We start from the raw sequence: 13,296 nt of genomic DNA on the forward strand, positions 1-13,296 counted from the left end.
CTTTGTCTTCTCCACAGGCCACTTGATCCTGTACATCTGACCCCAGGACCAACCTGCTATGACCAATGAGGACTTAAACAGTCATTTTATACCACTGTAGAAATACTGACTCATTTTCATCATCTTTATCATATGTATAAGGACATGATATGTTTTACATCAGTCGACATAACATGGACCTCAGTTGTCCAAAATAAAAGACACACAGACACAATGCAGCTTTCAAGATTGCTTTAAGATATAGATATATTTTCAGATCTGAGTTCATGTCAAAAATACACATTATGATTTACAGAGTTTTGCACTAGATCATAATGCTGAGGATGATAGATGTCACATAAGCAGTAACTGAAATATTCATTTAAATATTAAATAACTGACGGTAAACAAAGAAAATTATGTAAACACTAAAGCTACATGTTACTCTCTATTGCAACACTTTAAAGATTTGTTTTTGTAACAGTACAAAAAAAACAGAATATTACTCCTTTTGATTTCCAGTCGTGGAAATACACAGTGCGCTTTTTCAACGTTGTCTTGTAATTTTCTCAGTCTCTTGATTGCTTGTTCTGGTCAGTCAGTGGTCCATGTTCACTAACGTGTTTTTGATGTGTGTTTTAGCATGTCTTTAATACATTTTCTACATGTATAAAGACGTGTTTTTGAGCATCACATAAAACAGCAGGGTTCTGTAGGGCCAGGAGTTGTTCATGGTCAGCAAAATCTCCAGGCATTAGGTATCTGGGACAGAGCCTGTCTGGACTGTTCCACACGAGAACGCTCTGAGCCCAGCTCTCTGACAGCTCTGTGGGTGTGCGTGTATGCGTCAGTGTAGTTAGAGGAGTGTGTGCGTCAGTGCAGATAGAGGAGTGTGTGTGTCAGTGCAGATAGAGGAGTGTGTGTGTGTGTGTATGTGTGTCAGCAGCGCGGAGAGAAGGCTGGGTCAGCTGGGGACTCTGTGTAGGACTTGAGTTCGTAGGCCGCTCCACTGTCTACCTCCATAGACTTCCTACTGAACAGCAGTCTGATATCCCTGTGGAGGTACACTTTACCTGACCTGGAGGTCTGGAACCTGGATTGGGTGGGTGTGAAGAAAGAGCTAGATTAGTGCCAGTACAAAATGTTTTCCTGTTCAGATTGGTCTACTGTCCAGTCTTGACTAACAGGTCATTTATTTGACTGACAGGGGAGATGTGATTGACAGGTCAGCTGAGCCAGGCGTCTTTCTTACCTCAGGTGAATGAGGTAGCGCAGGATGCGTTCCTGGCCGAGGGCTTTCCTGCTGCTGCCGGGTGTGTGTGTGTTGTCTGGGATGCCGTGTTTGTGTGAGTGTGTGCTGTCCCGTCGAACGGGGACAGAAAAGGTCCTCTGACGGAGGAAGGTCTGGTGGCCGGCAGGCATGGATCTCAGGTCATACACCACCACAAACATCTTCACCACCGTCTTATTGGGGTTAAATAAGGTCTGGGAGAGAAGGGGGAGAGAGGGAGAGAGACAGAGACAGGAGACAGGAGAGACACAGAGAGAGAGACACAGAGGAGAGAGAACAGAGAGAGGAGACAGCAGAGAGAGAGAGAAAGTGGGCGAGAGAGAGGGCAGGAGAGAGAGAGAGGGGGCAGGAGAGAAAGAGAAAGTGGGCGGGAGAGAGAAAGAGAGAGGGCAGGAGAGAGATAGAGAAAGTGGGCGGGAGAGAGAAAGTGGGCGGGAGAGAGAGAGAGGGCAGGAGAGAGAGAGAAAGTGGACGGGAGAGAGGAAAAGAGAAGGGGTTAACACACTACAGTAGTGTATTTCTGTCCCCACTTAAGGTCTCCCTCTCAGCAACAGTGACACACATGCACACACATTTAAACAAAAGTCTTCAATGTGTATAATCCACAGATTGAAAATCTGTCCTCACCACTTGAATGGTTCCTGATGGAGGGACGCGGTAGCCCCGTTTACCCAGAGTCTCCAGGTTGATGACTCCCTGTAACAAAACAACACACACACTATTAATATTGATCTGCACAGTGAGCAGTAAGTGTGTGCCGCGCTGCATGAGGTGGTCACACCAGATACTGACTGCTTTTTCAGTCATGTGAAAACCATAGTGTAGGGCCTAATTTATTTATTTCATTTTTTTTTTTGTACCTTTATTTAACTAGGCAAGTCAGTTAAGAACAAATTTTATTTTCAATGACGGCCTAGGAACAGTGGGTTAACTGCCTGTTCAGGGGCAGAACGACAGATTTGTACCTTGTCAGCTCGGGGTTTGAACTTGCAACTAGGCTAACCTGCCGCCCCAATTGACTTATTACCTTATATGAACTGTAGCTCAGTATAATCTTTGAAATTGTTGCATTTATATTTTTGTTCAGTGCATATAAAGTGTGTGGGGGATATATATAATATGTCTGTGTATGTACTGTATGTGTGTCTCACCATGTATGGCGAGGTGCGTTGTCGTCAGAGATGCTGTAGAAGGAAACGTCGACGGGGAAGGTCATGTGACTGGGGCAGAAGGTTCCGGAAGCACCCACCTCGGCCATGAAACCCTCCACCGACCCCAACGGCTCAGGCGGTAGTTCAACACACACTCCTGTAACACACACACATGCTTTAGGTACAATGCATGTACACTTACGTGAGTGAGTGAGTGAGTGAGTGAGTGAGTGAGTGAGTGAGTGAGTGAGTGAGTGAGTGAGTGAGTGAGTGTGAGGTACCTCAAAGTTGCCCAGTAGACTGAGGCTGGCAGGTGGAGCACTGGCACTGAACAGCGGCTGAGGTTCTTCTGACTCCTCCACTCTCTTCACACACACTCTTCACAACAGAACACACAGTAGAGGGTTAAAAACGGGTTCACACACACATTGGTCGATTGATTCATTTGTTGAATCATGAGAATTAGAGATGGCTTACAGACCCTGCAACCCTCAGATGATTTGGACATGCACAAAATATGCTAATATCAGCCCCATGACTTGAATGGGATTTGTGCCACAAATGCTAAAATATTCCTATTTGGAAACAGTGCCCTGGGAAGCTAAACCCAAGCATGAATTGCTGTCATGCAGTCTAAATCTGAATTTATGATTCAACATGACTAATACTGTATATTCAAACACTATCAAACCTTAATCAGCTATGTATGTAGAAGCATCATCCCGGTCAAACGGACCTCTAATCCCTAATCCACACAGTAACCCAGCGGCCAGATCAGAGCAGAGCAGGGCCTCTGACTGTAGAGCTGTGTACAGCTGCCATTTTGAGTTGAGCCTCAGTGTCAGGCCAGTAGCAACAGTATTAGCAATACAGCCGCCAGAACAGCAGGTGGCAGTGTGAGAGGACAAGGCTACAGTACAGTACAGTACAGGCCTGGACTGACTGAACACTGATGTCTAGTAAGAACATAATCTCACCTACCAGTTGGCTTGTTCTCTATTGAACCTCTAAGTGGTAGCAATTGAGTTTGAGGACAAGGTTATTAAGGACCTAAATCTGACCATGGATCTATGGTGTGTACATGAGGAGTCTAAATCAAATCAGACTTTATTGGTCACATACACATGGTTAGCAGATGTTAATGTGAGTGTAGTGAAATGCTTGTGCTTCTAGTTCCGACAGTGCAGTAATATCTAATAAGTAATCTAACAAATTCACAACGACTACCTTATACACACAAATGTAAAGGGATGGAATAAGAATATGTACATATGGATGAGTGATGGCCGTGTGGCATAGGCAAGATGCAGTAGATGTTATAGAGTACAAGGTATACATATAAGATGAGTAATGTAGGATATGTAAACATTATTAAAATGGCATTATTTAAAGTGACTAATGATACTTTTATTAAATCCATTTATTAAAGTGGCCAGAGATTTGAGTCTGTATGTTGACAGCAGCCACTCTGTGTTAGTGATGGCTGTTTAACAGTCTGATGGCCTTGAGATCGAAGCTGTTTTTCAGTCTCTCGGTCCCAACTTTGATGCACCTGTACTGACATCGCCTTGTGGATGATAGCAGGGTGTACAGGCCATGGCTCGGGTGGTTTATATCCTTGATGATCTTTTTGGCCTTCCTGTGACATCGGGTGGTGTAGGTTTCCTGGAGGGAAGGTAGTTTGCTCTCGGTGATGCGTTGTGCAGACCGCACTACGCTCTGCAGTTGCCATACCAGGCGGTGATACAGCCCGACAGGATGCTCTTGATTGTGCATCTGTAAAAGTTTGTGAATGTTTTAGGCGACAAGCTGTTGCGCCTTCTTCACCACGCTGTCTTGTGTGGGTGGACCATTTCAGTTTGTCTGTGACGTGTACGCTGAGGATCTTGAAACTTTCCACCTTCTCCACTACTGTCCCTCAGATGTGGATGGTGTTCTGCCTCTGCTGTTTCCTGAAGTCCACAATCATCTCCTTTGTTTTGTTGACGTTGAGTGAGAGGTTATTTTCCTTACACCACACTCTGAGGGCCCTCACCTCCTCCCTGTAGGCCGTCTCGTCATTGTTGGCAATAAAGCCTACCACTGTAGTGTCGTCTGCAAACTTGATGATTGAGTTGGAGCGTGCATGGCCACGCAGTCATGGGTGAACAGGAGAGGGCTGAGAATGCACCCTCGTGGAGCCCCAGTGTTGAGGATCAGCAGGGTGGAGATGTTGTTTCCTACCCTCACCACCTGGGGGCGGCCCGTCAGAAAGTCCAGGACCCAGGTGCACAGGGGCGGGGTCGAGACCCAAGGTCTCGAGCTTAAAGACGAGTTCGGAGGGTACTATGGTGTTGAATGCTGAGCTGTAGTCAATGAACAGCATTCTTACATAGGTATTCCTCTTGTCCAGATAGGCTAGGGCAGTGTGATGGCGATTGCGTCGTCAGTGGACCTATTGGGGAGGTAAGCAAATTGGACTGGATCTAGGGTATCAGTTAGAGTGGACGTGATATGATTCTTGACTAGTCTCTCAAAGCACTTCATGATGACAGAAGTGAGTGCTATGGGGCGGTAGTCATTTAGCTCAGTTACCTTAGCTTTCTTGGGAACAGAAACACTGGTGGCCCTCTTGAAGCATGTGGGGACAGCAGACTGGGATAGGGATTGATTGAATATGTCCGTAAACACACCAGCCAGCTGGTCTGCGCATGCTCGGTGGATGTGGCTAGGGATGCCGTCTGGGCCTGCAGCCTTGCGAGGGTTAACACGTTTACATGTTTTACTCACGCTGGCCTGTTTTACTCACTGTATTGTCCTCAAAGCGAGAAAAGAAGTTGTTTAATTTGTCTGGGCACAAGACGTCGTTGTCCGCGACGGGGCTGGTTTTCTTTTTGTAATCCGTGATTGACTGTAGACCCTGCCACATACCTCTTGTGTCTGAGCCGTTTAATTGCTATACTGACGCTTTGTTTGTTTGTTTGATTGCCTTGCGGAGGGAATAGCTACACTGTTTGTATTGTGATGTTTCCAGTCGCTTTGCCATGAATAAAAGCGGTGGTTCGCGCTTTTTAGTTTTGTGCGAATGCTGCTATCAATCCACAGTTTCTGGTTAGGGAAGGTTTTAATAGTCACAGTGGGTACAACATCACTGATGCACTTGCTAATAAATTCACTCACCGAGTCAGCGTATACGTACGTCAACGTTGTTGTTTGGGGCTACCCGGAACATATCCCAGTCTAAATGTGTGTATGATGTGTGAGTTAGAGATCAGTACCTCTTCCCTGCGGTCCAGGGCAGTCCTTTACAGCTGGTCAGAGAAGAGTCCAGGTCAAAGTAACCAGTCTGAGTTCTCCTCTGAGGAACCTGAGAGAGACAACACACACATTTAATAATACAACACACACAACTGTACACAAAACTTTATTGGCAACATATCCATCAAAAAAAACATTTTAAACACTATAGCATGACAGCACACACAAGTATTTAATAATAATAATAACAAAAACAAGCACCACATGAAACACACACACAACTTTAAAATGATTCCATTGTTATGAACAACCAAGTCAGCATCAACAGGAGTTTAGTCAGAGTATTCATACTATTGAGGAGAAGATGAGTCATGTGGCTCCACACTCTCTCTCTGTATGTGTGTGTGTGTGTCTTACAGGGCTGGAGAGCAGGGGCAGGCCGGTACAGGGGTGGAAGGCCTTGGTGAGGGTGGAGTCCAGAGAGTGACGGTTGTGTTTCCTCCGACTGTTACACGGTCTCAGGGGCGAGGGAGAACGCTACGGGGAAGAAAAAAAAACACACACTGGCTTTCATACAGCAATTCTCAACAAACATTTTAGACAAATGCCAAATACACTATGTCAAAGATCCTTTCTCAAAATCTCTTTGTACTGTTAATCAACATTTTCCAAAAGTGGTAATATCCTCTTTCACATAGGCAGGTTTTTAAATTGAAGTTTCTTTGTGTTGGACAAAATAAGCCACACGGATGACATTCAACATGTACTGCCGTGTGAGGTATTTTCTAATCAGGTGTGCTTGTCTATAGGGACACTCACCAGGACAGTGTTGGGCTCTGTGCCAAGGGGTGTGGTAGCAGGACCAGGGGGGCTGGGGGACTTGGAACCTGGGGGGGGCTGGTTCTCATCCTGGAGACTAGAGGTCTGGGTTCGAGGGCTGCCCTGAGTCCGTGAGGTCGGAGTTCGAGAGACTGTCTGGGTCTGGTTGTGAGTCAGAGGTTTCATGTGGTTCTGGATGAGAGCAGTGGTCTGGGTGTGGGTGAGCTTGGTGGTCAAGGTATGTGCAGTGGTCTGGGTCAGGGTGGTGGTCTGGGTCACTGTTAGGGTCTGGATGGTCCTCAGGATGTTATCTTTAGGAGAGGAGGGGCTGGGCTCCTCTTGGGGGCGGTTGGGGTGTAAACTCTTTGGGGTCTTGGCCCTGGGACTCTTGGGGCTGAGTATTGGAGAGGCCTGGGGCTGGGGTAGAGGCCGTGGGATGACTAGAGGAGAAGACTGTGGCTGGGGTAGAGGCCGTGGGATGACTAGAGAAGAAGACTGGGGCAGGATTTGGAGTCGGGGGCTGACCTGAGGGTCTTCAAGTGTTGAACAGCCGTTCTGAGCTCTGATTGGACCGTCTGTCTCTGGAGGAGCACCAGCTCTGTCTGTGCTAGCAGGTGTGTGTGAGGGAGTGTGTGTCATGGCTGGGTGTGTAGCCGTTGCAGTGGCCACTGCTATGACTGTTGCTGCCTCTGTGTGTGGTGTACGTGTCAGTGCACAGCGTGTGTGTGCTGTGTGTATGTGGTTTGTGTAGCGGGCTGCTGCTGCGGCTGTGTGTTGGGGACAGAGAGGGGACAGACAGTCTGTCCTGAATCAGTCTGGTAATGTCCTGAACAGCATGAGACAAGAGACTACTGTCTCTCTCTCGCTGTCGGTCTCTCAATGCCTCTCTGTCTCTCAGTGTCTCCCTGACTCTGTCTCTGAGTCTCTCTCCATCTCTGTCCTCTGGGAGTCTCAGTCTGCGGCAGACAACAGGTTTCGGGGACAGCGTCTCCCTGATAATAGCCGCTGCGTCGCCAATGGACGTGTCGAAAGGGGAGGGCGGGGTGTCTTCAGTGGGCGGAGCTCCCTCTGGCTCTTTGGTCTTGCTGAGCGTGGTGTTGCCAAGGTAACTGCCCCGGACAGGGTTCTTAGTGGGGGTGTCAGGGGTGAAGAGGGCAGGGGGGGAGATGGGGGGCGGTCGGGTCGCAAAAGTTGAGGCGCTGAGCGATGCGGGCGATGACTTCCTGTCTCTCCTGGAGCAGCGAGCCAATCAGAGGATTGGTCTCAGAGGAGGGTCTGGGGGAGGGGCACCGTGGGGGCTCTGCCAAAGAATAAGTCTTAAAGGCCCGGAGGGCTTCGGAGCCACGCCCCTTGGAGCTCTCGGCCCCGTTGACGGCCTTCCCATAATCCTCTGTGGTGTGGGTGATGTCATTGGAGGGGTCTGAGGTGAGGGAATAGAGCCACCTGACAGTCTTTCCCCCAGGGGGGAGTGGCAGAGTGGAGGACAGCTTCCTGTGGGGGCGGGGGGAGGGCCGTGGGGAGATGGGGAGGTGGTAGGGGGATGATGTCTGCCCCTTATTGACCCGGGGGAGGTCTGATCCATTCTGGCTAGAATGACCATGGCTGTCTGTGGGGTCCGGGCCTCTCTTACTAGGCAGGGGGAGACTGGCAGGACTGGGGAAGGGGAGGCCAGAGAAAGGCAGAGCCGCTCTGTTGTGGCTCCTCTCGTACAGAGTCGGGTTAGGGTTCAGGCCTGGGTTAAGGCTAGGTGTCTTGCTGTAGAGGTTAGGGCTGAGGTTGGGCTTAAGGCTGGGGGGTCTTGCTGTAGAGTGGGGCCAGGGTCAGGCCGGTGTGTATGCTACAGGCCAGGGTGGGGTAGGTGGGCTGACGGGGGAGTGACTGGACCCTGAGCCTCAGGGCAACACTCTGAGACACGTTAGGGACAGGGAACAGGTGCTCCGCTGGGGGCTGGGAGAACTGACAGACACACTCCTCATCTGCTGCACTGATCCTGTGGGACAGAAACACGCAGGCTTATAACTTGTGATCACATCAAATTATTTAGTTCACTTCGGAAAGTATTTTATGATCAACATTCAGTAACAATATAGAAAAATAATGGGGAAGTCGTTAAGAGGTTCTTTGTGTATTCTTGTGTGTGTTACCTGTAGAGGAAGGTGTGTGTGTATTACCTATACAGGATGTTTCGGGGTACAATGCCGTGAGAAGCACTGAGCCAGGCACTGAGCTGGGAGAAGAAGACGTAGGAGCAGACAGCCAACAGCAGAGTCTTCTCCTCTATAAACCTATCACCGCTCCTAGAGAGAGACAGAGGGAGGAGAGAGAATCAGGCCTTTGCTTTAGCTAGCAATGGCTAAGGAAATTAGCATTAGCAACGATGCCAATGACAATTGTTTTCATGGTCAGTCTATAACTTTACAATATAGAAAGAGTGGGAGGCCCTGGTGCACAACACCAGTCTCAACGTCAACAGTGAAGAGGCGACTCCGAGATGCTGGCCTTCTAGGCAGAGTTGCAAAGAAAAATATATATCTCAGACTGGCCAATAAAAATAAAAAGATTAAGATGGGCAAAAACACAGACAATGGGCAGAGGAACTCTGCCTAGAAGGCAACATCCCGTAGTCACCTCTTCACTGTTGATGTTGAGACTGGTGTTTTGCGGGTACTATTTAATGAAGCTGCCAGTTGAGGACTTGTGAGGTGTCTGTTTCTCAAACTAGACACTAATGTACTTGTCCTCTTGCTCAGTTGTGCACCGGGTCCTCCAACTCCTCATTCTGTTCTGGTTAGAGCCAGTTTGCACTGTTCTGTGAAGGGAGTAGTACACAGCATTGTACCACACAGCGTTGTACCAGATCTTCAGTTTCTTGGCAATTTCTCGCATCGAATAGCCTTGATTTCTCAGAATAAGAATAGACTGACGAGTTTCAGAAGAAAGTTCCTTATTTCTGGCCATTTTGAGCCTGTAATCGAAACCACAAATGCTGATGCTCGAGATACTCTTATTTAATCAGAACAGTTTTCAGCTGTGCTAATATAATTGAAAAATGATTTTCTAATGATCAATTAGCCTTTTAAAATAATAAACTTGGATTAGCTAACACAACGTGCCATTGGAACACAGGAGTGATGGTTGCTGATAATGGGCCTCTGTACACTTATGTAGATATTCCATTTAAAAAAATCTGTAATTTCCAATAGTCATTTACAACATTAACAATGTCTACACTGTATTTCTGATCAACTTGATGTTATTTTAATGGACAAAACAAGAACATTTCTAAGTGACCCCAAACTTTTGAACGGTAGTGTATATACATGTTTTCTGTTTGATACGGCGGCAAAGTGGAATATTCCAGTTTTTGCATGTGCTACTAGCTCAACCTAGTCCTGACAAAAAGTGTGTGTCATGTGTACATACTGTAGTGGTACACGCTGCAGGGTGTGTACATACTGTCGTGGTACAGGCTGTAGTGTGTGTGTGTGTGTGTGTGTGTGTGTGTGTGTGTGTGTGTGTGTGTGTGTGTGTGTGTGTGTGTGTGTGTGTGTGTGTGTGTGTGTGTGTGTGTGTGTGTGTGTGTGGCTGCAGGGTGTGTGTGTACATACTGTCGTGGTACAGGCTGCAGGGTGTGTGTGTACATACTGTCGTGGTACAGGCTGCAGGGTGTGTGTGTGTACATACTGTCGTGGTACAGGCTGCAGTGTGTGTGTGTGTGTGTGTGTGTGTGTGTGTGTGTGTGTGTGTGTGTGTGTGTGTGTGTGTGTGTGTGTGTGTGTGTGTGTGTGTGTGTGTACATATTGTCGTGGTACAAGCTGCAGTGTGTGTGTACTAGAGGTCGACCGATTATGATTTTCAATGCCGATACCGATTATTGGAGGACCTAAAAGGCCGATACCGATTAATCGGACAATTTTTGTATATTAAGCCTCAAATAAATAGCCTCAAATAAATAATGGAACATGTTCAATTTGGTTTAAATAATGCAAAAAAGTTGGAGAAGAAAGTAAAAGTGCAATATGTGCCATGTAAAAAAGCTAACGTTTAAGTTCCTTGCTCAGAACATGAGAACATATGAAAGCTGTGGTTCCTTTTAACATGAGTCTTCAATATTCCCAGGTAAAAACTTTTAGGTTGAGGTTATCATTGGAATTATAGGACTATTTCTCTCTGTACCATTTGTATTTCATATACCTTTGACTACTGGATGTTCTTATAGGCACTTTAGTATTGCAGTGTAACAGTATAGCTTCCGTCCCTCTCCCTGCCCCTACCTAGGCTCGAACCAGGAACACATGGACAACAGCCACCCTCGAAGCATTGTTACCCATCGCTCCACAAAAGCCGCAGTCCTTGCAGAGCAAGGGGAACAACTACTCCAAGTCTCAGAGCGAGTGACGTTTGAAATGCTATTAGCGCGCACCCCGCTAACTAGCTAGCCATTTCACATCGGTTACACCAGCCTAATCTCGGGAGTTGATAAGCTTGAAGTCATAAACAGCGCAATGCATGAAACATTGCGACGAGCTGCTGGCAAATGCACGGAAGTGCTGTTTGGATGAATGCTTACGAGCCTGCTGCTGCTCAGTCAGACTGCTCTGTCAAATATCAAATATAATTATAACATAATAACACACAGAAATATGAGCCTTTGGTCATTAATGTGGTCAAATCCGGGAACTATTATTTCGAAAATAAAACGTTTATTCTTTCAGTGAAATACGAAACCGTTCCATATTTTATCTAACGGATTGCATCCCTAAGTCTAAATATTGCTGTTACATTGTACTACCTTCAATGTTGTGTCATAATTATGTCAAATTCTGGCAAAGTAATTACGGCCTTTGTTAGGAGTAAATGGACTTCACACAGTTCGCAATGAGCCTGGCGGCCCAAACTGCTGCATATACCCTGACTGCTTGCACGGAACGCAAGAGAAGTGACCATTTCCCTAGTTATAAGAAATCCATGTTAGCAGGCAATATTAACTAAATTTGCAGGTTTAAAAATATATAATTGTGTATTGATTTTAAAGAAAGGCATTGATGTTTATGGTTAGGTACATTGGTGCAATGACAGTGTCCTGCGCTTGTTAAATCATCACTCGTTTATTGAAGTTGGCTGTGATTCAAAGAGAAATTAATTAATCGGCCATTCCAATTAATCGGTCGACCTCTAATACATAATGTCGTGGTACAGGCTGCAGGGTGTGTGTGTGTGTATTGTCGTGGTACAGGCTGCAGTGTGTGTGTGTGTGTGCGTGCGTGTACGTACTGTCGTGGTACAGGCTGCAGGGGGTGTGTGTACATACTGTCGTGGTACAGGCTTCAGTGTGTGTGTATGTGTGTGTGTGCACGTACTGTCGTGGTACAGGCTGCAGGGGGTGTGTGTACATACTGTTGTGGTACAGGCTTCAGTGTGTGTGTGTGTGTGTGTGTGTGTGTGTGTGTGTGTGTGTGTGTGTGTGTGTGTGTGTGTGTGTGTGTGTGTGTGTGTGTGTGTGTGTGTGTGTGTGTGTACGTACTGTCGTGGTACAGGCTGCAGGGTGTGTGTGTGTGTGTGTGTGTGTACATACTGTCGCGGTACAGGCTGCAGGGTGTGTGTGTGTGTGTGTGTGTGTGTGTGTGTGTGTGTGTGTGTGTGTGTGTGTGTGTGTGTGTGTGTTGTGGTACAGTCTGTGTGTGTGTGTGTACATACTGTTGTGGTACAGTCTGCAGGGTGTGTGTGTGTGTACATACTGTCGTGGTACAGGCTGCAGGGTGTGTGTGTGTACATACTGTGTGGTGGCTGCAGGGTGTGTGTGTGTGTGTGTGTGTGTGTGTGTGTGTGTGTGTGTGTGTGTGTGTGTGTGTGTGTGTGTGTGTGTGTGTGTGTGTGCGTGTACATACTGTCGTGGTACAGGCTGCAGGGTGTGTGCGTGTACATACTGTCGTGGTACAGGCTGCAGGGTGTGTGTGTGTGCGTGTACATACTGTCGTGGTACAGGCTGCAGGGTGTGTCTGTGTGTGTGTACATACTGTCATGGTACAGGCTGCAGGGTGTGTCTGTGTGTGTGCATGTACATACTGTCGTGGTACAGGCTGCAGAGTGTGTGTGTGTGCATGTACATACTGTCGTGGTACAGGCTGCAGAGTCCATCGCTCCAGTAGCAGAGCATCTTGTTTGATCGCTGGGTCACTGATGGGGTCACTAGGGGGACTCTCGTCTCCATAGCAACAGTCTGGCAGCAGCATCACCTCCACCATGATGGGAATACTGTTCCTCCACAACACACACACCTCCGAGCGCACACGCCGCGCCTGCACACACTTGAACACACACACACAGACAGGGGAGGGTAAGTGTGTGTGTGTTACCTGGGGAAGTGTGTGTTATCTGTGTGTGTATGTTTGTGGACTTTACCTGTGGCAGTTTGTCGCTGCACTCGTGCCTGTGTAGGGGCGGCAGGGCGGACTTTGCAGGGGGACAGTGCAGCCCCTCTGTGCGACCCTTCACAGAACATTCTGGGGTCCGTCCCTCAGTGATCAACAGGGTCAGGAACACCAGGAAGTCCTCAGCATCGTACTCAAAGAACTCCTCCGTCACCACATCTGGAAGAAGGGGAAAAGGAAAACACTGGTCAGATACATTCTGACGGGGATACATTTCAAGTTACACATTTCAAGCAAGAACACGCATTCAGAGATCATAGACAGTGTAGAATGGGATAAGGCATGGAACTCAGACAAATCAAATGGCAGCAGGCTCCTGTTCTCTTGTAGAGTAGGAGACAACATGCTACAACACCCTGGCCCAGACTAACTACTAAACACAGACAGG

At 47.5% G+C, this 13,296-nt stretch overlaps 2 protein-coding genes across 2 annotated transcripts in view; both read right to left on the bottom strand.

Moving 5' to 3' along the window:
- LOC124033545 (guanine nucleotide-binding protein subunit beta-5b-like) overlaps positions 1–13,296 on the bottom strand; it is a 279,536-nt gene that overhangs the window by 113,392 nt on the left and 152,848 nt on the right. The window lies entirely within an intron of this gene.
- fam214a (family with sequence similarity 214 member A) overlaps positions 217–13,296 on the bottom strand; it is a 25,596-nt gene continuing 12,516 nt past the window's right edge. Inside the window, 16 exon segments of the mRNA XM_046345585.1 lie at positions 217–1,072; positions 1,232–1,464; positions 1,898–1,966; positions 2,422–2,432; positions 2,435–2,557; positions 2,560–2,578; positions 2,703–2,799; positions 5,679–5,767; positions 6,076–6,195; positions 6,478–7,105; positions 7,107–7,639; positions 7,641–8,268; positions 8,270–8,467; positions 8,649–8,774; positions 12,589–12,785; positions 12,880–13,067. Coding sequence (XP_046201541.1) covers positions 919–1,072; positions 1,232–1,464; positions 1,898–1,966; positions 2,422–2,432; positions 2,435–2,557; positions 2,560–2,578; positions 2,703–2,799; positions 5,679–5,767; positions 6,076–6,195; positions 6,478–7,105; positions 7,107–7,639; positions 7,641–8,268; positions 8,270–8,467; positions 8,649–8,774; positions 12,589–12,785; positions 12,880–13,067 — 3,413 coding nt within the window. The 3' untranslated portion in view covers positions 217–918.

Source organism: Oncorhynchus gorbuscha, linkage group LG04, assembly GCF_021184085.1.
Source record: "Oncorhynchus gorbuscha isolate QuinsamMale2020 ecotype Even-year linkage group LG04, OgorEven_v1.0, whole genome shotgun sequence".
Classification (NCBI taxonomy): domain Eukaryota; kingdom Metazoa; phylum Chordata; class Actinopteri; order Salmoniformes; family Salmonidae; genus Oncorhynchus; species Oncorhynchus gorbuscha.